At 36.2% G+C, this 27,096-nt stretch overlaps 1 protein-coding gene across 1 annotated transcript; it reads left to right on the top strand.

Moving 5' to 3' along the window:
• Nucleotides 1-1,737: 1,737 nt before the first annotated feature.
• Nucleotides 1,738-26,813, top strand: LOC140135686 (tyrosine aminotransferase-like). Its single transcript, XM_072157272.1, is given in 13 exon segments — nucleotides 1,738-1,837; nucleotides 9,265-9,439; nucleotides 12,919-13,023; nucleotides 13,536-13,603; nucleotides 16,355-16,513; nucleotides 17,047-17,185; nucleotides 17,946-18,081; nucleotides 19,577-19,643; nucleotides 22,698-22,826; nucleotides 24,018-24,101; nucleotides 25,371-25,469; nucleotides 25,846-25,882; nucleotides 25,885-26,813. Coding segments are annotated over 12 exon segments (1,257 nt in total). The 5' UTR covers nucleotides 1,738-1,837; nucleotides 9,265-9,288; the 3' UTR covers nucleotides 25,968-26,813.
• The last annotated feature ends 283 nt before the right edge of the window (nucleotides 26,814-27,096 follow it).

The raw sequence follows: 27,096 nt of genomic DNA on the forward strand, positions 1-27,096 counted from the left end.
AAGCGCCCAATTATGGCCAATTTGGGCGCTTTTTGGGTGCTTTTTCTTGAAAATTGGTATACTGATGGGTAGCAAAAACAGCAAAAAGTAGGTATAGAGAAAGTCAGCATCCGAAAGTCTGCGTGGCACACCCCCGTACAAAATTTTTCGAAGAACCCCCCCCCCGGGCTGAGAATCAAATTCAAATTTCAAAATTTGCGACATTTTGTTTTGGTTTAATTTGGGACTATAGGCGTTAAATGAATACTAATTATTTACTTTACATTGAAGGGGTCTGGTAGATGGGCCATTATTTGTACACATGTTTTTCTCCCACCACCAGATCCAACAGGCAATCAAATTGGAAAAAAATACTCATTCATATTCTCGTGACAAATTCTTCATTTGCTCGCCCTGTTCCTTTATAATCACTGCCTATTTTGCTTCTAGCTGAGCTGATAATTGTTCACTTTGTGTTAAAAGCATGAGAAAGTCCAGTTACCTTGCATTTTCATTGAAAAGGCAAGGCGCTTAGATAGAAATTGAGAGTTGCCCGTCATTTGAATCAATTTTCCTCTCCTAATTTGACCTTTAAAACATTTACCAGACGTCTATAGCCCATGGGGGGGGGGGGGGTTCAATGAGTTCAAATATGTGTTGATATGGCCTACAAATTGGGTCTACTAAAAAAGTCAATTAGCTTCTCAAAACATACAATTTATAATTATAGCATCTGTCAAAGGCATTAATTTTGCCCATCCCAGGAGCAAACTCCACGTCTAAAATGACGGCCAGACGGGTGGCTAGCTAAGACCCTAAAATTAGTAATATTTCAAAAGGGCGTGGCAACTGTTGAAAATTTGAGATGGGCACCAAGGCAATTTCTCAAAAATTGAAGTACACACAAAGAGATATTTTCCTGTTGAAAACACTAAAGAAGAACAAAGATATTGCAGCTTTTTAGTGATTAGAGAGCAGACCAGAAGGAACTGACACGTTAAACCTCAAAATTAAGTTAAAAGACAATTTGATTAGATAATCGCATGATTTTGGGTGTCGTCTATCAGGCTGTACTCTCTAAATTCTAAAGAGTGAAAAAGTCAATCCTCCTCGCTCGGAGTGACTCTTCGGGTCAATCGAAAAGATTGACATTTCAATCTACCAAGAGTGAAAATCACATATTTTTCTCCATACGAGTAAAACTTTCACTCTGCAAATCAAGTTCAATCTTTTTAGAGTGAAATTTTCAAATCTGTTCACAGAGTGTTCCCTCAGCACAATCTCTCTCGATTGAAGTTTATTTATGTTTATTAAATTTAAACCTGGCCTGATTTAAACTCTAATCTGGTATGTACTTTTGTTCTGATTTTACTGGAACATTTGCGTGAAAAAAATTTCAGCCTATTTTGTATTTTTTTTGCTTCAGTTTTTACCCCAACGTGCCAAAAAAACTTTTACCCCCCCGTTCATACACCCAAAATGTGTTTAACTCCCCCTCCCCCCTATTCAGAATTCCTAAAATTTTATGACCCCCTATATTTGATTATTTTCCAGCCCCTGCCACCAAAGTATTTTACCGTGTGGAAAACTAAATGCTTTTACCACTAAATGCACAATTATACCAAATTTTAGAGCATAGCGGCTATACTATTTCATAGACCTGCCCATTTCTGTCATCCAATCATGACGTAGAAAACCGGACACACCTCCCAGATAATTTTTGCCGGGTAATTGACGTCATCATATCAACACCGCAGTCGTCGGGTATCGGAGTGTGTGCTCATCACGTGTATTTTTTCGTCGCATTATTTGGCTTGAATTTCACCATTGCTGCATAATTACAACTTATTCTAATAAGGTATTGTGTTTATTTGTATCTCATAGAAACCGACTGTAACTTTGATGATAAATAAGACGATCGAAATGGTGGTAAAAATGAGTTGAAAGTAGAGTCGATGTTGACAATGCATGAAATGTCAATCATGCAATGACAATGTACATGATATTGATAATGATGATTTAGTACTATATCCAGGCTGGACACATCACACTACCGTGTGATGTGTCCAGTTCTTCGCCGAACTTACATATAAGATGGAGAGTTTAGCATAACGGCCTGCCTATTTACGCTTCCTGAAAACACTCTTGCACATAACATACAAAACCACAAATTCACTAACTTCAACTTGCACTACCGACACCATGAAAAATATTTTAATTATTACCGATCCTTCAGAATACTTGCAAATATTGGCAGTTTCATAAAATCCTGCTGCTGAAAATCGTAAATTCCACAATCTTCTGTCAGATCCAGGTCAGTAATCACGGATGGGCGAATCTACCAGCGTGACAAGACCAGAGATAATAAAGGATGAGAGGCCACGCCGTACAAATAGCTAGCCTGATTGGCAAGCGTCGTCGCTGGCCAGATCTTCTACGGTCGTGTATGATGAGTAGAGACCATAGAGCCCTATCTAGGCCTCTGTGGAAGAAACGGTTCCTAATTTTGAAGCCATGGATAATATATTCATTTATACGAGAACCATATTTTTGTACCAATCACAGAACAGAATTTCACCTACTCACAGCTGTCAATCATTCTTGTGAAACGTAAGCTCCGCCTAGTATCAAGGTCTTCTTCTGCGCATTGGTTGTGCGCATTAACTAGCCTCCAGCACAAATCCTGTGCACACGATCAGGTTGGATGGGCGGTTTACACAATAGGAACTGCGATGCATCCTAAACTGGATCGTTTCCGTGTATTCGCATTGCATGGTGGTGGGTAATCGCCTGCCAGTTTGCGTAGCTCCACGTTCACAACAGTTTAAAATCAACACAGGTAAATCCATATAAAAATTAACATGGACACAAAATTGACATAGCTTATGTAATTCAAATAATAAAATAATAAAATGTAATATTATCATGATAGATGCACGTTTTATTAAAACTTGAAAAGATTATTAAGTCCAATAATTTGTTTGTGTTAGCTTGCACGAGTCACAAAATGGCGACCCATCACGCATTTTCTGCATGTGCCGACATTAGTAACTCATAGTGACTGTCCTCAAACTAAGCGCCAGTGTGTCTCAGGCCTGATAACGACCCCAGGTAATTTTATGCAGAAAGTTTTCTTGCGAACAGCTGCAGGTGACAATTAAACAATGAACACGGCTTGTTTATGTACATGCGTGGGGAGGCTTGTACGTCAGCTGGCGTGTTTTGGACATGTTCGGCGTAAAAAGTGTCGTTTTTCTTCATGAAAAATACCAGCGATGACCAGTTTTTTGTGGGCTATTTGATTTACAGGTATGTCGGTTCGTCATAGGGTAGAAATGATAGCTGTACAATTTGTATAACATACAGTTTAACATAGGCCTAAACATTATATGGGCACAACTCGACCTTCCGTATTATGCACAAGTATGTGGAAGTGGCAGGCATAATTTAGTACGACGATGCATGGATGAAATACTAGTAATAGCTTTGCATGTTTGGCTTAAAGGAGTATTTTGTGATCCTAGCATCCTCTTTTTATGACATTTTTCAGTACATATCCACGAAAAAAAGCATATTCCCAAAATTTCAGTTGATTCCGATTTTGCGTTTGCGAGTTATGCATGATTAGGCAAAATAAAAAAATAAACATGTTTCACGTCCCCTCCGCTTCCTTTTTTGAGGTTTCCTCAAATATATTTTATTTTTGAAATTCAGTTATAACTTTTCAAAAAATATGTCTAGGAAGTTGGAATGCTTTCTATAGCCTTGTTAAGATACAAGAAACATTTTAGGAAGGTTTTGTGATCATAGGAGGGGGTGTAACTCTCAGAACAACAAATAAAAAAGGGCCTCCTTCTTTTTCCAGGCATTATTGTATACGCTAAAACAGCTCTAAGTATGGGTATTTACACCAATTTTGCGATAAAAATAGAAAATAAAAAGCAGCCTCCTCCTCCTTTTTTTGAAAACCGGACGTGAAACATGTTTTATTTTTACTTGGCCTTATGTGTATAATACACTGCTCCATAGACAATACGTTGTAGGAATCCCAGGCAAACCTTAGTTAACACATTTGCTAGTCAGTCAAATTCGCCGACAATGTCAATGCATATTTACATAGAAATTTAAAACAACTGGCGAAGAAAGAAACCTACATAAATATGCTTTCTATACTTCACTTGACCCAAATATATGATTTTTTATGGTGATAAGACAGGCGCACATGGAATTTTAGAGGGATTTTGAAATTTGATAGCAGTTCCATTAAAAAAAGCTGCTATCATAATGAGACTAAGATCTAGAAACCCCCCCGAAATGCCGTTTTGGGGAATTTTGCTAGCTGAATCTTTTTGCTGGAAGTCAATCTTTGACAAGATGTAACTTTGCTACGGAAAGTGCTATGAAAAAAGGTTTTCAGTTTTGGCTTTGTTTACTCAAGAGCTTTAATTTGATATATAAAATGATGCAGTTTGATGGCAAATTTGAATTCACCTAGTAATTTCGTTCTGGTGCACCAGAACGAAACAAATAATATAAGAAATATTTTGTACATAAACATTATGTAGCCAGAGTATTCCAGTGATATAAAAATCTCAACTTTTTTTTGAGAAAAGTGGGGGGATGAGGCTGTGGATCACGAAGTGCCCCTTTAAATGCATAGTCCTGCAAGCAAGACTTCACTAGACCATAAAACATAATGACATCTCTATGGATCTTAGTCCAATAACGTTATAATGATAAATGAAGATACAATTGCATGCCATCATTCGCTACACATTTCATTTGATCGAAAAATGTATCTAATGTAGTTGTTACACTTTTAAAGCCATATTATAACATTTGCTGAGGAGGTAGCTCGTTCACGTAGCGTTTTCGTTGTCCCACTAGCCTACTACAAGCGTAGATTGCCTGGCGATCGGAGCACCTCGGACTACTGAGGAGGACGCCCTCACTCATTCATTTTTTTACACGATTAAATTATTAAAACCAATATAGCCTGCAAAAATCAAGACTCTAGGTGCTGTAGTTTTGTCAAAATCCGAGATTTTAAATAAAAAACGCCGGATTCGGCGCTTTATTTAGGTTAGCTCGTTCACGTAGCGTTTTCGTTGTCCCACTGGCCTACTATAGATTGCCTGGCGATCGGAGTGTTATCGTCAGAGCACCTCGGACTAGGGGTGTGATTTTCGGGTAATTTTGTGCCCGGGTACCCGGCGCATTTTTCGGGCGGGTAACCGGGTACCCGAAATTGAAAAAAAAAAATTAAAAAAAAAAAAAAAAAAGTTTTTTTTCGGTTTTGTAGTGTCTCTGGACCTAGACATAAATGCTAGGATCATGGTTGACCTAAAAAAAAAAAAAAAAAAAATTTTGCACATTGTTTTGTAATTTTAATATGAAAATTGATACATAGTTTTCATGTCATACTCTATTAATGATATCAAAATGCATTGAATTTGAATTTTTTTTTTTTTTTTATTTCGGGTACCCGGGCAGGGAATTTCCTACCGGGTAATAGGATTATCGGGCGGGACTCGAATTCCCGGGACTCACTAACACCCTTACCTCGGACTATATTTAGGTATGCTAGATGAATTCAAATTTGCCATCAAACTGCATCATTTTATATATCAAATTAAAGCCCTTGAGTAAACAAAGCCAAAACTGAAAACCTTTTTTTCATAGCACTTTCCGTAGCAAAGTTACATCTTGTCAAAGATTGACTTTCAGTTTCATCAAAAAGATTCAGCTAGCAAAATTCCCCAAAACGGCATTTCGGGGGTGTTTCTAGATCTTAGTCTCATTATGATAGCAATTTTTTTTAATGGAACTGCTATCAAAATCCCTCTAAAATTCCATGTGCGATTGTCTAGACTTATCACCATAAAAAATCATATATTTGGGTCGAGTGAAGTATAGAAAACATATTAGGTTTCCTTCTTCGGCCAGTTGTTTTAAATTTCTATGTAAATATGCATTGACATTGTCGGCGAATTTTGCTGACAAGCAAATGTGTTTACTAAGGTTTGCCTGGGATACCTACTTTATTATTACGATGGAATTATTAGTCGAACGCATACACGATGTTATATTGTTAGATTAGTATTTATTTTCCATAAAATGTTAGCTTTTACTGTCAGATATGTCCCCTTTTAATTTTGAGCCGAACAAGTGAGGTAAAGCATAGAAAATTTGAATTTACTACTACGCCCATGCATGTTACTCCCTCGGTTGTAATACGGTGCGATCCTCGGGGTGTGTGTGTATGTGTATTCCACACGCCGTGTATGTACTGTGCATGTACATGTTTGACTAATATTTCCATCGTAATGATAAAACGCCGGTTCCATCGTTTTATTCAAAATCTCGGATTTTGACAAAACTACCACACCTAAAGTCTTGATTTTTGCAGAGTAGGCCTATCTTTAATTCTTTATTGACTAAAGTACATTACAATCGTGTAAAAACCAGAATTAAAAAAAAAATTGAGGGCGTTCTTCTCAGCAAATGTTAATTTGTTATATATCTTACTTGCCACCAATGCACTATAATTTTTGAGAAAAATGCAAAAATAGGCACAAAATTGGCCAGGGGTGTAGTACCCCCGTAAATTATAAGTACGGTAATCAAAGCACTTCAGGCTCAGTCTTGCGCGTGGTATTTTAATACACCACTGGGCCTATTACAACATAGACAGTGGAGAGCCTGTCTAAGATTTTTTACAATCATGCAAAAAGTAGAATTCCAGAAAAATTGAGGGCGTCGCTTTGCAGCAAATCACGTATTATGATTTTTAAAAATAAGAAAATGAAAAGTTTATTTTGTCTATACATGTAGGCTGTCTGGAAGTTGATATCCAGAATACGGTAACAAGTTTAGACAAATTTTTCTACCTTCTTGTTAGGCTGGCTAGCACTGCAGTAATTTGAAAGTAAAATATTCAAATGTAAATTTTACATTGCAGGCCTACTGTATTATAGTATGTACAGGTATATTTGCTTCTGTAAACTTGAGCATGTTGAACATGTTCAGAATGCTATTAACTCAAATGTCTTATTATATAATTACTAAATGTTATTTTTCTTGAATTACTGTATTGGTGACCAAAACAAACTGCCCAGTTTTAACCATCAATTTTTAACCTAACAACCCTGCCTGCAAGGCACATACTAATATTGTACTAACTAACTTGTACTAATATTGTGAAGCACTGTACGAAATATTCATATCAACATTTGAAATTTAATTACAGTATTTTTTAATTGCTTCTAACAGACTGATTTATTGAAGTGTAAAACATGTGTTGATATATGTCTAAAGTTGTAAAAATAAGTGTCTAATATTATAGGCTGTATAAATTTATATTATTACTTTTATAATTTATATTATTACTTTTCATGCACAACATGCATTAAAACAGGCCATAATACTTAATAGCAAATGCATTACCGTACTTCAGCTGTGATAAGCTGAAGCAACAGCTGGCCATGCAATCATATTAATGCCTAAGATTTCCTTACCAATTATATTTTATGTATACATCATTGTTTACTACTACTAGTGAGTAAACAAGAAAACAAAATATTGTTTGACAGTTAAAAGGATGTTGCCTATTTTAAAACTAGAAGAAAATGTAGTTTTTGGTTAATTGTTTTTGTTTTAATTTATTTTAGGGATCCATGACTCCTGAGAACAGAGTACCGAGGTTATTCCAATTGAGATCCATACACCCCATTTGGAAGACAAGATGGCCTTAATCTCCCACACAAGCGTGTAGATTTCAAACGGAGTCACCCATTCAGATTCATCCCCATTTGAAATTTGGGAGATTGAGGTCACATCTTCCATAGGTAGTGTAAAGATTTCAACTGGATTAGTCAATGAGATTACATTTGTACAATGTACATGTACATACATTTGTACATCCATTTTTACATTTGTACAATGACCATACCGGGGGTACATCAAACAGGTTGCTTGAGAAGGCTACTTGAGTTTAAAAATTGAACTTTTCCTGATGCTTGTGCGCATGGGTGAAATCGTAGCCCGTGACCACACAGTCTATAAGAAATGGTGAACCAAAAAGGGGTTTCACTGGAATGTGAGGTCAGAATTGGAGTTATTAAACCATTTAATTTTAGACCATTTTGGTAAAAATACTGACTTACTATACTATAAAAGCGAGTCCTGGAAGTGAGTTCTGGTCCGGACTAAATTCAGGTGAGCCAGGACTTACTTTTTTCCCAAACAGAGTCCTGGTAGAAAAGCTTTTATTTTCACCCTTGCAAGTTGTGTGCATTCCTAGCGATTATCTTCAGTGACCCTGTCCATAAGTATGAAGCCTAAATTGTCATCTACTCCAGGTCCTGGCCAACGAGGGGGCCCCCCAATCAAGACCTTCACCAAACTAACTGGCAGTTCCACATGATGGGTGTCATGACAGAAAGGGTAGCAACTTTTAAAACAAGATCCTAATTAAATGAGGATCACATTTATCAAAAGTTGGTAATGAAAATCTCCTGAAGTAGAGAATACGGTGGCCTAATTAATTATTGTTAGGGCTACTATTAAGGTGACGCAACTCAAGTTCAAGAACATGAGGCGTTGTGACTGAAAGAGTTATAATATACAGTTATTTAACAGATCCCACAAGTCTCTGCCATTCAGTGCGGTTTTGCGCTACTCTGAAGGCGTCCTTGATTGTCAAGTTAATGGTGTTGAGATCGCCTATGAGCTGAGCTAGATATGTGCGGCGAAGTGCTCCACCACGGCGATAGGCTTCTGTGGCCTGATTGTTAGGATGGAGAATGATGGAAAGTGGCAGTTCCGGTCTCCTTATTGCGTGGCCCACAAGCCGTAGCCTGTTGCGTGTGAGTGTGAATGTCGCGGGTGCAACTTTTGCCCGGGCATACAGATTGTCGTTTGATAGGCGATCTGGAAAATGCACTCCAAGGCAGTAGCGCATCAGGGCACGGTGAGAAGCGTCAATAGAATTGCCCAATGTGTCTGTGATAACCAAAGCTTCACAGCTGTTAGGGCGATGGACTCATGAATCTGATGATCCCAAGGTTGAGCAGGGTTTATTTGTCCCATTTCACCCAAGCGTCTTATGGGGTGCTGTGTCGACTGCTGGATAAGGGGTTGTATCATACTTGTAGGTAGCCTTCCTAGTGCTTGCAGAATAAAATAAAGTGTTTTGCTTTGATAACAGTTAAATATACAAATGCTTACATTTATTTCAAATACAAAAAAGTAACCTGTACCAATTTGTTCTGTCATTTTTTTCAGACATTGAAGACGTAACAGACAACAATGGGTTCAGAAGCGGCACCATCAAAGCGTTCCAAGTGGAGTGTCAGTGCTTCAGAGATGTCCATGAGGACATACAATCCAATACGAACGGTCGTAGATTCAATGAAATTAGAACCTAACCCTGATAAAGAAGTGATTGCATTGTCCATTGGTGAGTGCAGTAAATGTGTGCATGCCAGCAATTGCCGGGGGGGCACTTCAATAGGTGTAGGGCTGGCACTTTCACACTAAGGGGCATTCGGTGAGAGCAAAATGTCTAAAATATGGGGTCACTGGGTGAGAGCATGATTTTTGGCATTCGGTGAGAGCAAAATGTAAAAAATATGGGGTCATTGGGTGAGAGCATGACCTTTTTTTCAAAATGGAATCTTTGGGTGAGAGCCGAAATAGTGCCACAGAAACCTCGAAAATCGAATTTCTAGTTATAAATGGCTTCAAATTTCTTTGGTTTTTTTTTTCAAAATAAGTAACAAAATCAGTGATAAATGAAAAAATGAAAGTTGCTGTTCAAATTGAACTTGTAAGGGTCTTTGGGTGACAGATCAAATGGAAAAATAGGGGGTAGGGGGTCTTCGGCCCGGGTGATAGAGCATGTGTTTGTAAAAAAATATGGGGTCTTTGGGTGGCAGCGATGTTGAAACAGGGGTCTTAACAGCCCTACATACGCATCACCTCTAAGTTGGAGTGCCCCGGGTGCCAGGGTCACAAAACAAGATGGACTATTCCAAATGAAATCCATACACTCGTATGGAACACATGACCTTAATCTCCCACACAGGAGGGGCAGTCAGTGGCAGCTTGGGGGAGGGCATGGGGGAAATTGCCCCCCCCCCAGGCGAAACTCTTTCCCCCAATCGAAACTCTTTCCCCCAATCGAAACTCTTTCCCCCAATCGAAACTCTAGTAAAACCTCTGACATTTACTCTGCCCCCCCATGCCCCCTTCTCTGTAAAAAAAATCCTGGTACCAAATGTAGTTGCCCATTCAGGTAATCCCATTTGAAATAGACTCTCCCTGTGCGGAAAATTAAGGTTATGTCTTCCATAGGGGTAGTGGATTCCAACTTGAATAGCGGAATAGCTCAATGCACCTGGAGTAAATGAGTTTAAAAAATGATAAATCTCAAGTAGGGAACTATTTGGAGGGAAATCATTGCCTGTAGATTGTTGTATATACATGAAAAAAAAAATGTTGGAATGAAATATTTGTCCAAGTTGTCAGAGTTCCTGGGTAATAAATATATTTTCCAGTCATCAGGGGCAAAGTTTTGTCACAGAGTGCGCAAATCAAAGTTGCTTCAGGCAAAAGAATTTTTTTAATCATTTGATTAAATACTGTGCTGACCTTAACTTGAGTGTACTAGAATTAGAATCAACTGGACTACTCAGGCAAATCTATAAGTATCTTTGCCAGAAATGATTCAATGATTTCTAGTCCCTGCAAATGAATCATATGTGATGCGATCAAGCAAAACAAGTCTGATGTCGATCAAAATCAAAATTCAGTTTTCAATCTCATTATATGAACCATATATTCTCAGAGCTTTATTTTGCTGAAAACTCCATCATAATTAGACTTATGGTTCCAGAGATATGTGGTCATTTTAGTGTTGCTCAGGACAATAAAATACAAAGGAAGTTTAATACTATTATTGATTATCTCAAAATCAATATTCACTTTGCTTGATCGCATCACATATATGTGACCAGTGCCAACAAAACCCGGAGCAGCTCGCCAGAAATGTTTTTGAGTTATATAGTCCTTTAAAGATGACATTCCCATAAAGAATGAAATTTTGGAATTCTTAATTTCATGGTATTCTGTTACTATGGACCACAATGGTCTCATCCCAAATGGCATAGTTCAATAACCTCAATTAAAAACAATCATAGTGCAAAATTTGACCTCAAGTTTCTGAGTATGAGTTTTTGTACCCACATTTTCAAAGGTCATTCAATGAATGTGCAAATGTATTGGGGTTAAAGAACTATGCCTTGATAGATGAGCATGTTGTGGATCCTAGTGTGTGTGATCAAGTGGACAAATCATTGAAAGTACTTATTAAAAAGAGGTTTAAATCAATAAATAAAAGCTGAACTATGATAATTCGTATTCAATCATGTGTAAGGCAGGAAACTTATTGGTTCATTACTCAGAATTTAGCAATTTTGCATAAATATCAAGGTATCATTTACAAAATAATCCATATCTTGAAAAATATTTATGCTATTTAAATATAATTTTGGGTATCATTTTAAAGCTTATTGTCTAGTGCTTACATTTTTATTCAAATCATGAAATGTCAAAAATGAGACTTGTTCCTGGTTTTGTCAGAGCGGGTCAAATGTATGACGCCACTTGTTTTGTCCAGAGCAACACATACATTTGTACAGAACTACTACTAGTACTAGTATTTATATTTGAAATTAAACTCAAATTTGTCCTCAGACGTGTTGAATAGTGCTGCCTTGCCAGTGATTTGTGTGATGAGTGGATATTGATAAACCATAATGACATAATGCTGAATCTATCAGGAAGTTTTTGATTATATGTTGGAGAAGTGCCCATTTTGAATTGTTAACTATCAGAGAGAGATCAATACAGCATGCAACCATATGTGTTGATTATATAGATTATTAATGACATCTGCAACCCTGGGAGTGCATTATAATCAATATTGTTGTTATAATGATGAGTTGTGTCATATGGGACACTATAGTGTGTCTCATCTCAAGTTGAGAGTAATGCCATGATGGATTTCGCAGTTACAGTGCGTTACGGTGCGTTTACGTCGCTGCGACGCCAAACTCGCCCTTCCACACGCGTAGGTCAGCATTCGCGAATCAAATCTGAATCCAACATGGTGTTACTCTTAACTTGCGACAAGACACACTATACATGTAGCTGTAAGCTTTCATATTTTATCAACACAAGGTGATCTCTTTTATGATGTGCATGACATGTCAAACAAACAGTAAAGTCTCACACAGTCACACTTAAATTTTATTGTGATTAACTTCCTTTTAGGTCCAGGTTAATGGGCCAGTGGTTGTCTATCTTTCACATTAGTATTAAAACTTTCTAGTTCCTCAATTTAAGATTCCATTTTTCTCCTGGAATTGCCAAATTTGTACCATGTCTAAAATGAAGCATGTAGATCAAACAAACAATATGACCATTTCCTATGAGCAGGGCAGAAAAAAATGTTATTCCCTGGGAAGATAAACGTTTCCTTCCAACCAAGGAGGATTTCCCACTATTTCTTACTGTACATCTTAATTCAGAAATGTAAAATATCCTCCAAATGACATAATTTCCTGGAAAGAGCTTCATAAATTCCCCATTTTTACTGGCATGCCTATGAGATGCAATCAATTGAAAGCTAGACCATAGGCCTATACCAGTCTTCACAAATAGTAGAGAACAATTGCAATTTTTAGTTTTAAAGTCGAATAAATCTAGCTTAAAATTGCTCGCTAACCAGTTCTAACTACAATGTACTACTATATGACCTTTCAAACAGATTCTACATCTATGGCATTTACCTCACTGCATTAGGCCTACTATGTTCTTTCTCTCTATATCAAATATTACATGTTTGAATATTATTTATTGACTTCCCATCAACAGGTGATCCAACAGTCTTTGGTAACCTGGGGCCATGTGAGGAAATGAAGGATGCTGTCATTGAAGCAACACACGGAGTCAAAAATCATGGCTATGGGCCATCAGTAGGTGAGTCAAGGGCCACATGGGACCACTTGTGGGGCTCATATCATAACTGTTGGTTATCAATGTGAATCAGTAGCCAGTGGGTGCTAATAATGGGGCCAAGAATCACATATTTAGGGGTGAATTTGGAGTCGGCAGGAAACAGGCAGGATGGAAATTTACAATGTCTTCATCAATGATCGGATGAGGTGACATGATCTTATCCAATCAGATCAAAGTCTGTAATAATGAAATTGAGATACATGTACAGGTAAAATTAAGGAGAAAAAACCAGAACAATAAAAAGATAAGATAATGGAATTACAAAAAGTTCATAACTTTGCAACCAAGCATTTCAACATCATAAGCTTTACTACTCAATTGTAAAAATTTCCAACTTTGGTCTGATTGCATCAGATATTTTGTCGCATTAGGATGTCATTGGTTGCATGTGTACACTTTTAAATTAGGTTACAAATCATATTTAATATTTATATCAAATATGAATTTAACATTCTGTTGCTTCCATATTTCAGGTATGGAAGGTCCAAGGAAAGCAGTTGCGGAGTTATTCACATGCCCTGAAGCACCTTTGACACATCAGGTAAAGAAGATATGAAGCTTTTGTTGAAAGAGTGTATACCATGGCACATATGATATTGGCATTTTTAGAGGAATTTTGCCTCAGTGTAACCAAAATTGTTGAAATTTCCCCAAAATGTGAGAATTTGACGATATAAAAACTAAGACAATTTTTGTTAAATTTGGCTGCAAATTTTGATGTTTGGTACATGTATCATCCTAATTTCATGAAAAATTGGTGTATTGATGGATCCACTTTCAAATTACCAGTGGCACAATCCTACCCAAACCAAACTTGTTTACCCCCTCCCCATGGACCCAAGTGTCTGTCCTTTACTGGAAAAGCAAACAAGATGTTGGATATAAAGCTGGGTTCATTATTCACTGCACTGGACACTGCAGGGTGTTGGTGTGACTAGAATCAAACTTGACCGAACCTTCAGCAAAGTCAGTTAAAATAAATGGAAATTTGAAGACAAATTTATTTCAATTTACTTTAATCTACATGTACAATGTACTGCAATCTATACTGCACCAATAAAGTATCCTTACACTTTCAATAGATGCACTATCTAATCCTGCACATTATGACACCACACTGAATCCAATGTGACGTCAAGAAGCAAAGTTACAAGCATTTGATTAGACTAAGGTCCAGTTTTAAAAGTGACAAACTGGCCTATTCAAAACTCCACAGACTAGACATCTGGTTTGAGGGTGGTGAATGGCTAATTTATGCGTTTGGCTTTAATTTAAAACAAAAGGAACAAAAGAAAACTGAAACAAAAGAACTGACAAATAAAATGAAAGTTATATGAAAAGTACAGGGACGCAAAAACTGAAATAAAAACTGCTTTAAATAACTCTTCATTGAAGAATCTGTTGTCTCTTTGTTTCGCTTTTTGGAATCTTTTTGCGTCTTTGTATAGGCCAGTTTGTCACTTTTAAAACTGGACCTTCGTCTATTCAATTCCTTGTAACTTTACTGCTTGAGGTCACATTGGATTCAATGTGGTGTCATAATGTGCAGGATTAGATAGTGCATCTATTAAAAAAACAAATTTACCCCAATATTGTTCAGTGTTGAAATTGTGATTATTTTTCCAAGTGTAAGGATACTTTATTGGCGCAGTATATGACTTGAACCTCATTTTAGTCACTGCAACTGCCTGCATGCAGTACACAGTGACATGTACATGAATGGGCCTAAAGCAGACAAAACTTACTGAGCTAGTTTTGGACAAAGCAAAGTTCATCAAGCATTACATTTATAGGCCTACAAATGTATATACACAATACAATTCTGACACCAACTATATCAATCCATTTTAAACATCCTGTTGCAATATCACTACTATATTGGGACTCAATTTTAGGGATATTCATCTTTTGGTATAGAATTTTCAGCTTATAAGTTTGGATGTTAAATATAAACAAATACTAAAAAGAGTTCATGTATGAGCAATATACAGCAGTATGCCCCTGTGTATATATGTCCTATGACCTTACAGAGGAAAGGTGTTAGTCATTCCTCGGATACAGGCTTGTCCAATTAGTGTTGAAACTATTAATTCCAAATTCACACCATTATTTCCTGTAATGTAACATTGTTAGAACATGAATGAACTATCTAAAATAGGTTTTGTTCACAAAATACATCACAGCTATGATATATAATCAGTAATGGATTAGACATAAGTAGCTTAAGGCCCCCCAAAAAAAAATTGTTGCGTTGCCCTCAACAGCCCGACCCTAAATCCTGAAAAATCAGGGTCTGCATTTTTTTTTTTAATGATGAATTTTAAAAATTTATTCAAAAAATCAATGTTTTTCACTTAAAATTAATATTTTATTGAAAGACTAGTCTTGAATTGATAAGTAACAGGTATCCAGATGTCAAAATTGACAAATGTCCCCTAATTGAAGAAGCATTATTTAATATTTGAGGGGACCGTCCGACCCAACTTTCCCATTTTCCCTTGTGTTGAGGGCAACACAACAATATTTTTTTTGGCTTAATGGTAATGGCAACAAATGTGCATTTGTATTTAGGGATGTGCTGTCATGTTGACACTGGTTTTGACAGCAAATAGGTTTAAATTTAGATGATTAATTTAAAAAAACGTTTATGACGATTGAGGAATAACCATTTGAAATATTTATGAAGTAATATGTAGTACCGCATCTGTTCCATTAACTGCACAGGGCATTTAACTGAGTCATTTTGTTTGTGTGGGTGCTTATTTTTTTATATAGTTTACATACTTGTATTATGTACAAAACATTGGCCCAAAATATGGATTTGATGTAGATGGTTCTGTGTTTGATACCTGTGTAGTTGCATTGATTATGCACATCATGATATAGAGGATCATGTGTAAAAGGTTGCAGGGTGGGTGCTTATAGGGGCATGGCCCATGCTGCATGGGTGGTTAATGGAACAAATATAATACGGTATATGTTTCCCTTGATTGCATGTCCATGATGGCCGTCATGAACTATTTATTGTGTCTTTGCCATTTTTATGAGATGTGAGCAAAGGAGTGGGATTTTTCTCGTGGCATATTTATGCCCATGAGTGTAGGAATTATTTATGCCCCTTTAGCATAGGAATTATTTATGCCCCATGAGCGTAGGAAGTATTTATGCCCCATGAGCGTAGGAAGTATTAAAGGCACAAACAGTTACTGAAATAAGATATGTCCTGTAATAATATATCATCCGCTTGTTATTTTGATAATTGTAACATATTTTCTCTCTCTTTTTCCGGCAGGATGTTATTTTGGCATGTGGCTGTTCAGGTGCAATAGAAATGGCATTGGTAGTGTTGGCTAATCCAGGACAGAATGTTCTTATTCCAAGACCGGGATTTTCCCTTTACAATACACTGTGCGGCTCATATGGTATAGAAGGCAGACATTACAGTTTGTTGGTAGGTTATATGTAGGGGTGTGTTTGATTGTTTTTGTGTTCAAAATCCAGTGGTGGTGCAAGAATTTTTTTCTGAAATGTGTGTAACATTTTTGCTCAAAACAGTCGGATTCTGGTGATTTTTTTGGTTCTGACTGGACTGTGTGTGTGGGTGGGGGAAAACAGGGGGCATTTACTATATGTGGGGGGAGGGGAATTTCCTGGCCTCATGCTATGGTAAATCATAACAATCTTTACCTGGTATGTCATGAAAGTTTGTCAAAAAGTAAAATTTCATTAAAATAATAATCATGATAATGTATATTTCTCAATTTCACATGAAAGAATAATTTGGAAAACACATAATCATAATGATCATCACCTGGTATGCTGATGGGCTTACAAAAAAAAGGAGCAATCATATTCTTGGAAATATGTTTTATCATGTCAAATCAGGGTGTGAGGGCACTTTTGATCATCCAGATTTATGGTGGAAGCACAACAATCATAATTATAATTGTTTTGTTTTTTTGCATTGGTTCAATTTCTCTACAGCCAGAGAAAGAGTGGCAGGTTGACTTAAAAGAGTTGGAATCATTAATAGATGAGAAAACAGCGTGCATTGTGGTCAATAATCCATCCAACCCATGTGGGTCTGTGTATAGTGAGGAACACTTAAAAGACATATGTGCAAGTAAGTTTATTATTAGGCAAAAAAAACAAGTTTGTTTCCTGTAGCAGGTACATTTCGTTTTTGACGGCGTATTTTGCACATTAGAATTTTATTTTTCACTTACAAAGAAAAAATAAAATGGAAAAAAAAATCACAAAAAAATAATATAAACACTTCTGGAGAAAACATCACACATTTTTTAAATACTTTTTTAATCTGCAGGTTGAAAGGAGATCATAAATATTCTTGAATATGATTTTTTTGTGTGTGTCGGAGAGATCCACTGTAATTCCTATCCAATTTGCAGCAAAAAAGATTTTTTTTTTCTATTGGAATACATGCATTATAAAAATTTTATGCATTTCGCATTTGACTTTTTTGTCTTGCTACAGGAAACAAACATCTATTTTTAGGCCTTATTATATTTTATTATACTATTAAATATGAGCTAAACTTGAGTCTTGATACTTGGTAATCATGAAAAGTTGGGTATTTGAAACATTTTTAAAAAATTGCATTTTCTAAAAAATAGAAGGCACTGTGTGATACATGAAATAGATTTTATGAAATGTGTGGAACCACTGTGGTTCAGATGGCATGTTAGTTAAGCTGTTTGGTTTGTGCAGCAAAAGCGCATACATATTGTATCAAAAAGAGTAGGGATCATCCGAGTCTGTTATCAGTTCATTGAGAAAACCTCTCCCTTCTAGGATCATGCATTTTATTTTGTGTCGACTTAGCAGTCGATAACCCTGTGATTTATTTTTTTCTTACGTCTCAGTTGCCGAGAAGTATCAGCTACCAATCATTTCTGACGAGGTGTATGCTAACATGGTATTCCCTGGTGAGCCTTATCATTCAGTAGCATCAATCACAACAGAGGTTCCTGTATTGACTTGTGGAGGATTAGCTAAAAGGTACACAAACAAACACCTATAATATTTGAAATGCTACAGTGCATGATACTGCTGTAACCATGGTAACTTGGCAGTTGCTGCATTTTGTGGTTAGACACCTCTATCTGTCACTTTCAAAGAGGTATAGTGATGATTTGATGAGATAGGTGCCCTGTTGAATTCTCAGCAAATCAATGCTGTATTGATTAAAAATTTATTTGCTGCATTGCATTTACACCCACAAACCTCCTCTGACAGTGAATGGAATTTATCCAGCATGATGACACAAGGTGTCACCATAGCTGGAACATATTATAACTTAATTTTGTGGTAATTGCTGCCGTATGTGGTTACAACTTTTGGCAAGGTTGTTTTCAATCAGTTTGTTTCCAAAGTAAACTGCAGTATCTGGCTGCTAGTAAGTACTGATCAAAGAAGATGCGGTGTGCTGTAAATATATTCATCAGGATTGTCCATAATTCATACTTTACAAAGTTCTTGAATAAATCAAGAAGTTATGGGTGTAAAATGCTGTTAAATATACCTCAATGGCAGTTTTGTACTAGTTACATCATAGTCCTTTCTCAATTAGCACATGTTCCTCACTGACCAACCTGGTTCTCATGATCCTCGTTGCCTGCTCTACGTTGGATCTTGACGTTGGAGGGGAATCACTTTTTACCACACATCTATGACCATTGCTCAACTATAAAATAGTGCCACCAATGTCAAGTTCAACAGGAAGCAGACGATGAGGAGCGGGAGATTTGGTCAAATCATTTTGAGAAAGTACTACAATGTTGTTCAAAACTGTCATGTTTAACATCCGTTTACTCCCAGTAATTTCTGGATTTGTTACAAATTATTGATACTGTGTTGTTTGTTGGGATGGCAGATTTACTGATGTGTACTCTATTTTCCCACCTACTTGTCCCCAATTTATGATCTCATGTAGAGGGTTTGTGTGATCATTTTGCATGTGTGTTGACATACATACATGTTCAATAGTTCATTAGGCAAAAAAAAGGGTTTGTCTCCAAGCTCACAAGTGGTTTGAAAACAAATGCGAAATGCAATTTTTTTTTATTATTATTATTTACGACTTGGTATTTTTATGGTGGTTTTTTTTTTTTTTAAATAAAAAAATTCTGCATTTCCTTTTTTTCAAATTGTGCGATATTTACAAATGTGCGTGCGAGCATTGAGACAAACCCTTTTTTTTGGCCTTATACACATTGTGGATCATACCATGGTTCATAAGTGAATGAGAATCAAGGTGCAGGTATGCTAAGGGATTCATTGGTAATCAGATATATTACCGGTCCAGTTGAAGCTGTATGGTGCGAATAAACTGAAGTTGAACAAAAAGTGAAAATAATGCATTTGCTGGTCCCTTTCATGGTATTATAACATAAACAAGCATTGTAATCTTTTGTCACAAACCATCACTCACATCATCTTTCTTTCATTTTTCTTCCTCGACCCATTTTGATGATGACATCACATGTCCACATAGGTATCTGGTTCCTGGATGGCGTGTCGGATGGATTCTTATTAACGACAAACATGGCGCCTTTGAGGAGGTGAGGACAGGAATAAATCGTTGATGAACAGACTACAGTCTCTTCTACAGAACTGTGGTCTAGGCTGAGTGGTTGGTGATAGCAGGAGTGATCGATAGATGATAAATGTTCTAACATTTTTGTTTAACTATGTTTTCTCTCACTTCTAGGAGGTTTTTATTTTATTTTACTGACTTGGGACTTGCAATCCTATGTGGAGGGTCCAATCATGTCTGGAGTGAATTTATGGTATCAGATTGCCAAATTTGATTTAGATTGATCATTTTGAAAGGAATTGTATATTTTTTGTTATTATTTTTCATGTTGTTGTTTTGAAGGCCAAATGAAAAAGTAAGTCTCAAAGGTCCCAGGAGCATTAGGGATGAAACAAAACCCGACTGGCGGTTGAACCGCGTTCCTTTGTTTAGAACAATAGAAACCTGCTCTAACCGGACAGAACCTCCCGGAACCGGCGGTCGAACGCCGGTCGAGTTTTGATTTCATCCCTTAGTAAATTTGTTCAGGTCAGTCATGCCTAAATTATCAAATGCAAGTTATTTAATTTTTTTATTTTAATATTTTTTAACCATTTGAAAAAATGATAGAAGGCTGTAGTTTATTCAATGTATCGTTTCTTATGCAAAACTTGTCACCTTGTGGCTCGCAAGCATACAATATGCAAATTTAAATATTGAAGTTGGTACAAATGCATTAGGTAAAGAGTTTACCTGAATCTGCAAATGGTATCTGCAATGATTCAAATATTATTTCATATAAAATTTTGCAACTTCGGAGGAGCTTTGAGACTATAATCTTCTTTTTCATTTGGCCTTATTGCACAATATTCTTTGGCATATCACAAGTCAGAATAAGTGCATTTGTTATTAAATGTTAAGTTAATTTCAAAGGTTTGTCCCTTGTCTTGCTGCTTTGTTTATTTGCTTGTTTGTTTGATTGTTTGTATTTGTTTGTTTGCTTGCTTTTGTTCTTGTTTGATTTGTTTATTCTTTTGTTTCTTGTACTTTTTATTGTATTGTATTGTATTAATTGTTTTGATTTTTCTTTTTGCTCCCACTCACCTCTTCTCTGTCCCTCTCATCTTTGTCTTATGTCTTCCTCTATTGTCTTTTTCTTCCCAAAAGGCATTGTTGCATATCGGCATGTTTTAAATTTTGGATTTGAAGTTGATCATCCAGAAATCATTCCAGATGTGATTGGATCCATCACCATAACTGCATTTTTTTCTGAAGTTTCAATCAGTTGTTGTTAGCATTTGAAAGTAAAGTCCAACTTTATTTATCCGGCAATGATGGATGTAACCAAGCAATGTCCGGATAATAGAAAATCCGAGGAAGTGAATCAGGTGTAATTTTGCAATGATCAAAAGTGTTGAAATTGACACAAGAAATCGCTTCATATGAGTTGATAGCATTGAAAAAATTGGGCTATTCCTGTTGTAATCCATACATCCCGTAATCTTCCCACATGGAGTGTGAAAATCAAACAGGGTTATGTGAATGGTTGACTCCATCTACACCCCCTGTGTGTGAGATTAAAGGGGATTAACTATTTCCATAGGGGTTATGGATTTCAACTGGAATATCTCATTCTATTGGAGTATAACAGAGTTGCATGTGTACACAACACATAGATGGCCTTCAATGTAAGGTGTCGAAGCATTGGCAAATATGTACTTTTCTTTGTTCTTTGATGATCGTTCTAGTGGATAACCAAGAATTCTGTACAAAAGAGCTCTGAATCTGGATTGGTACGTCCAGGGTCCGGATAAGTGAGGATGACAGGGTGTACTCTATTGTACAGTTGTAGTTTTTCTGTAAAACATAATCCCTTAGAATTAAAGTTTGGGAATGTTACTGCTGTGGTTAAAACTGATTCTTGCAACTAACAGAAATAATTACATCAGCTATATTTCTAATGGCTCATGTGTGACTAAATCACCCGGAGAAAAACAACACCTTATTGCCAGGTCTGTAAAATGTATAACCACTGTTTGTGTAACACTTGTCCAGGTATATTGGAAATGAACTGAGAATAAGTGTTTCTTTGGTGAATTTGAAATAACTGCTTCAGTCAGACATGCTGCAGTGTTTGCATTCGTCCCAGCGCATCATTTTCAGACTACCATACCTAAAATCATTTTCAGATTTTCACCTGGCATGTTTATATAGACAATATTACAATACAAGAAACCAATTAAGAATGACAGTGTGGGTCTGACTATGGGAACTGCTTTTAATGGATTCAACAGTTGTGATGTAAGAAAATTAATTTAAAAGTCTTTACATAGTTTGCCTCTATTTACAAACATACAGAAATACCTTTTCCCTCATTTTTTTTATGCGTGTGTGTGGTTAATGTTAATTTCAATTTTTTTTGGTATATCCCTGGAGGGCTGCTTGCCATTGACCATTGGGTATCATCCGTGAACAAAAATTCATGTAAAAAGGTCATTTTCCATAACAAAGCACAGTTTGTAAGTAACCTGAATAGGGTATCTAAGAGTTATTTTGAGAAAAAGGTTACCCCTTGCTCAATAAATCACACGTATTAAAAGGGTCCTTTCAGAAAAAAGTTTTATGAAATCGGCCTAATTTTCTGACATTGTAAGTCTGTTAAAAGTGTTTTTCCAGTTGTATAATCCGGGATTTGTGTCTCAAATAACTGGTTTGAAGTTAATGAAATTGATAATTTACTTAGCGAGTAAAATATTGTCAATAATTGTTGAAGGTATAGAAATGACACTTGCCATACTTGATTGGGTGCATTTTCAGATCAATGCTTATATATGTTTGGGATGCATTTTGAAAATCCATTTTCAAGGATGATACCCCTGATCAATGTCAAGTGGCCCCTCCAGGGGGTACATTTACCCCACAACTAACTTTCCTTCCCTCCATAATAAACAGTCACTTCTCTTAAATGTTTCAGCGCACACAAAGGCAAAAAGCTTACTTTTATTCGCAGAGGTTGCACGTTGCAAGAGTAAGAAGATAGAGCACCAAGTTTGTGATATCAATTAATTGATTATATTGTTCAAATTGACTACTATTTCAGGTGAGGAAAGGGTTGTTCAAGTTATCCACACGGATCTTGGGACCTTGTACAGTCATTCAAGCAGCCATGCCAGATATCCTCAAGAAATGCCCAGATTCATTTTATGAATATGCAGTGCAGACATTTAAGGTCAGTATACAGTATGTGTTTTCTTTTCCTTTTCCACAGACTCATTAAATGGATATTAGATATTATATAGATGATCAACAACCATATTGGTGAATGGAGGAATATGCAAATTAGCTTCCAGGACAAAATATCCACAGATTATAAACAATGTGACAATTGCGCATGAAAGACACAAACAAGCATTTCACCTATTGTTTTGTTCAAAAGTGAATGCACGATCGTGAAACTTGTTGCCTCCAGCAGCTCCATTGGTACTGTCTGGAGCTGGGGCTGGTTCAGCAGTTTCCAGGGTTTGGTTTTTGTTTTTGCCGACAAAGTGGCAATTACTGGCAAAAACCTGTTTTTGCCTGGTTTAAACCGGTAAAAATGGCAAAAGCTCATATATATCACTCAAATATTAACAAGTACACAGAAAGCTCATAAACAGTAAACATACAACTTTTAATGAATCATTCAACATTTTTTGTCTCATCAAGTCCTTAAAATGGAAAAGTTTTGAATTTGATATGCCACATATCAGTTAAATGCACTAGAGAGCAATGAAAATGCATGCCTTTAATTCTTTAATATGTTACTTTTAATTACAAAATCTGGCCTTGTTACACTCAGGAAACTAATTTTTTAATTTAATAATTCGCTTTGGGATAAAAAAAACCTGAACTTTAAATCACTTTTTTAGTTTTTGCCAAGCGGTTAAAACCGGAATTTTTTTCACCTGCGGCAAAAACCTGCGAACCCTGGCTGTATCAGAAAAATGGAGGTGTAATGACATAGGGCACTACTAGTTTAACTGCCTTGAATATGGAAGGTTTGATATTTTGGTGCAAACCAAATGATACCAAATATGCAACTGTGAGCCAAAGCCAAATGGTTTAATTAGAGATTCTTTTTTGATATATTTTGTGTAAATGTGAAGCATTAAAGTTGTTTGATGCATTGTTCTTTCTGCCCCTTGTATTTTGATATGTTACAAATACATTGTAAAAGCATTACCTTGAACTTGTATGTTTGAATTTTCCTGTGTTAGTTTGATATGTAGCCCTTTTATGTTAGATAATTCATCTGAAACATGCCATCATATTAGCATGTATTAGCCTTCAGATTTTCATATTTTTGTTTGTTTGGTTTATTTTATTTGTGCAGAATTTGTTTTTCTGATTTTTGTAATTTTTATTTACTTTTATCAAACAGGAAAATGCTGATCTGAGTTTTAAAGCTTTATCAGGAATTGAAGGCATTAGTCCCATTATGCCAAGAGGAGCTATGTATATGATGGTAAGTTACTGTATATGTGATGCAATCAAGCAAAATGAGTCGGATGTCTGGACTATTGATTTTGAGATATAATCAATAATAGTTTTCAAGCTTCCTTTGTATTTTATTGTTCTGAGCAACGCAACACTGAAATAGCCATATCTCTGGAACCATTTAAGTCTAATTATGATGGGGTTTTCAGCAAAATAAAGCTCTGAAAATGGCTCATATAAAGAGAGCAACAACTGAATTTTGATTTTGATCGACATCAGACTCATTTTGCTTCATTTGATCCTCTTACACATGATTCTTATATACACTGCATAATTTGAGGTTATTGTTTGGAACTCGGACAATAACAGAATGCACTGCCATGCATGGCTTATGCTTAAGCCTCATCAACACAATACAGAATAAATCAGATTATAAATGCTTCTGGTCAGTAGCCTCAAATTGAGCATGAACTTTAAATCTCCACTTCAAAATATTACCTCTAATAAGGTCAATGGTCACATCAAAAAGTCACCCATTTTTTCTCATAGCCATTGGCAGGGTTGCCAAACCCGCGATTTGGTAGCCCAATTGGGCGACTTTTGAAGATTTTCCCCGCCACTTTTGACAAATTCCTGTCCCATAGAAACCTATGGTTAAGAAAAAAATTGGGCGACTTTTCAACATTGGCTCCCGCGACTTCCGATAGTTTCCTGCCCCATAGAAACCAATGGTAAAGAGAAAAATTGGGTGATTATTTGACCCGCGATTCAGGCTGAAATCTTTTGGCAACCCTGGCCATTGGTTTCTATGGACACAGAAACTACCAAAAGCCATGGGAGCCAATGTTGAAAAGTCACCCATTTTTAAACCAATGGTTAAGTCGCAGGGAGAATCTTAAAAAGTCGCCCAATTGGGCTACCAAATAGTGACTTTGGCAACTCTGTATATTGTAAAATCAGTAAATAGACAGTGTAAGGGAACAAACCAGAATATCAATGAATCCAGCCCTATAACTGTAACAGGTTTTGTTTCCGGGGCAACCCGTTTGTAACAAAACAGAAAGTGACATAACATCGATATTTGTAAAAATCATAGAAATATAATTAACATGTTCAACCCTCTCCCTCCCTACTAAAAATAATTTTGTTCATAGGACTTCATCAATTCATTGTTTTCCCCTGTATAAAGGAACAAGACCTGAACTTTTTGGTGTTTTCTTAAATAGTGTTGTGTGAATGTACACATAATTATTCTGTTTGGTAATATGTTGTATTTATGTCACCATTTTTATTTCAGTTTGGTATTGATGTGCACAATTTTAAAGGTTTCACAAATGATTTAGAATTTGTACAGAGGCTTATGTCTGAGGAATCGGTATTCTGTTTGCCAGGGCAGGTAAGTAAGAGGTCCATTAACTTTTCAGATGCCAGTTTTTTTTAAGATTTTCACAAAATGACCATATTTCAAATACTCATTTGTCAAAAACCTGAAGTTTTCACTAAAATCAGAAAATCCATAGTGATCTGCAACACAATGAATGTTTAAAAAGAAAAGGTGTAGAAAATAAGACTGTTGCAAAAAAAATACAATTTTTTTAAATATTGCAAATGCGAACTTTTTGGGAAGAAAAACCACACATTTTGGATAAAAAATGCCAAAAAATCATGCATTTTCCCTATAGAAAGAAAAATATTTGCATGCTTTCCATTATTTCAAAGGTACTTCCAGGTGGATAATCTCACATCTTATCCAACTGTCTTTTTTTTTGCAGTGTTTTGAGTGTCCAAATTACGCTCGAATTGTGCTGTCGCTCCCGAAGAGAAGATAGAAATCGCCTGTGAAAGAATCAAAGACTTTTGTACACGGCATTACTGCACCACCAATGGCGTGTAATGAACAAATGCGGGTAACATCATGTAAAGTATTGTAATTACTATATTATATTGGACAGACTTTTTTCAACTGAATTATGGGAGCGATTGCCGAATAGGGTGCAACTCTACTAGTCTGCCCTACCTCAACCCTAAACCCTAACCCTAAACTCTGTAAACGAGGACTGGACTCGAGTCTAGCAAGTTGCACCCTATTCGGTAATTGTACCGAATTATGATATATTGGGCTATTCCAGTTGAAATCCACGATGAAAGACATGATCTTAATCTTCTACATAGGGAGCATGAATTTCAAATGAGGTTACCTGAATGGGTGATTCCATTTCAAATCTACACTATAGATTGATCAACTCGTAATCGGCGGGCCTTATAACATCGGTGATTAATATTTATATTTTGTATTTCGAGAATTGTCTTGTGACATCTCACCAGTAGCATCACAAATTATTCATGTTGTAAGTCCTATAATGTTGTCTATTTTCTTTAAAACACACACAATATAGACCAGACAGATCAACTATATCACTCTTGTGTCTACTTTTCGGCGTAGTGGTAAAAGCCTAACAATTCCCGCTGATTACGAGCTGATCAAACTATAGCAGTGTTGGCCATGTCTTCCATAGGGGTGTATGGATTTCAAGTGGAATAGCCCATACTTGTATTCTCTGTGATGAAATATTTTACAACTTTTTGTGTGACTTGAGAAAATAATTCTTTGATCGTCAGAAGAGGATGTCCGTCAAATCATTACATTATTATTTACACCGAAAATATTCTTACACATGTCACATTTGGACAAGTTGGTTATTCTACTCCCTATTTAAAAAAAAATACAGCACTATTTTTTGTTGGAATTTTAAAAAATATTATCTTATTTTGGCAAATGAAACCTAGCTAAATCCTAATCCTTTAGTTAGTTCAACTGTCAGTCAAATTTTAATATTTTTGCAATTTAAGGGAAAATGGGCCAAAAATGTTTTGCAGTCACAAAATTCAGACTTGGCACATGTCTAAGCATTCAAAATTTTGAGTATAGGGTATGAAATTGGTCATAATTTAAATATTTTATGTTAATTTTAATAATTGGTTATAAAAAGGTATCAGAAAATATGGTTTCAAAAAATATAATA

This window comes from Amphiura filiformis, chromosome 16 (genome assembly GCF_039555335.1).
Source record: "Amphiura filiformis chromosome 16, Afil_fr2py, whole genome shotgun sequence".
NCBI classification, from domain to species: domain Eukaryota; kingdom Metazoa; phylum Echinodermata; class Ophiuroidea; order Amphilepidida; family Amphiuridae; genus Amphiura; species Amphiura filiformis.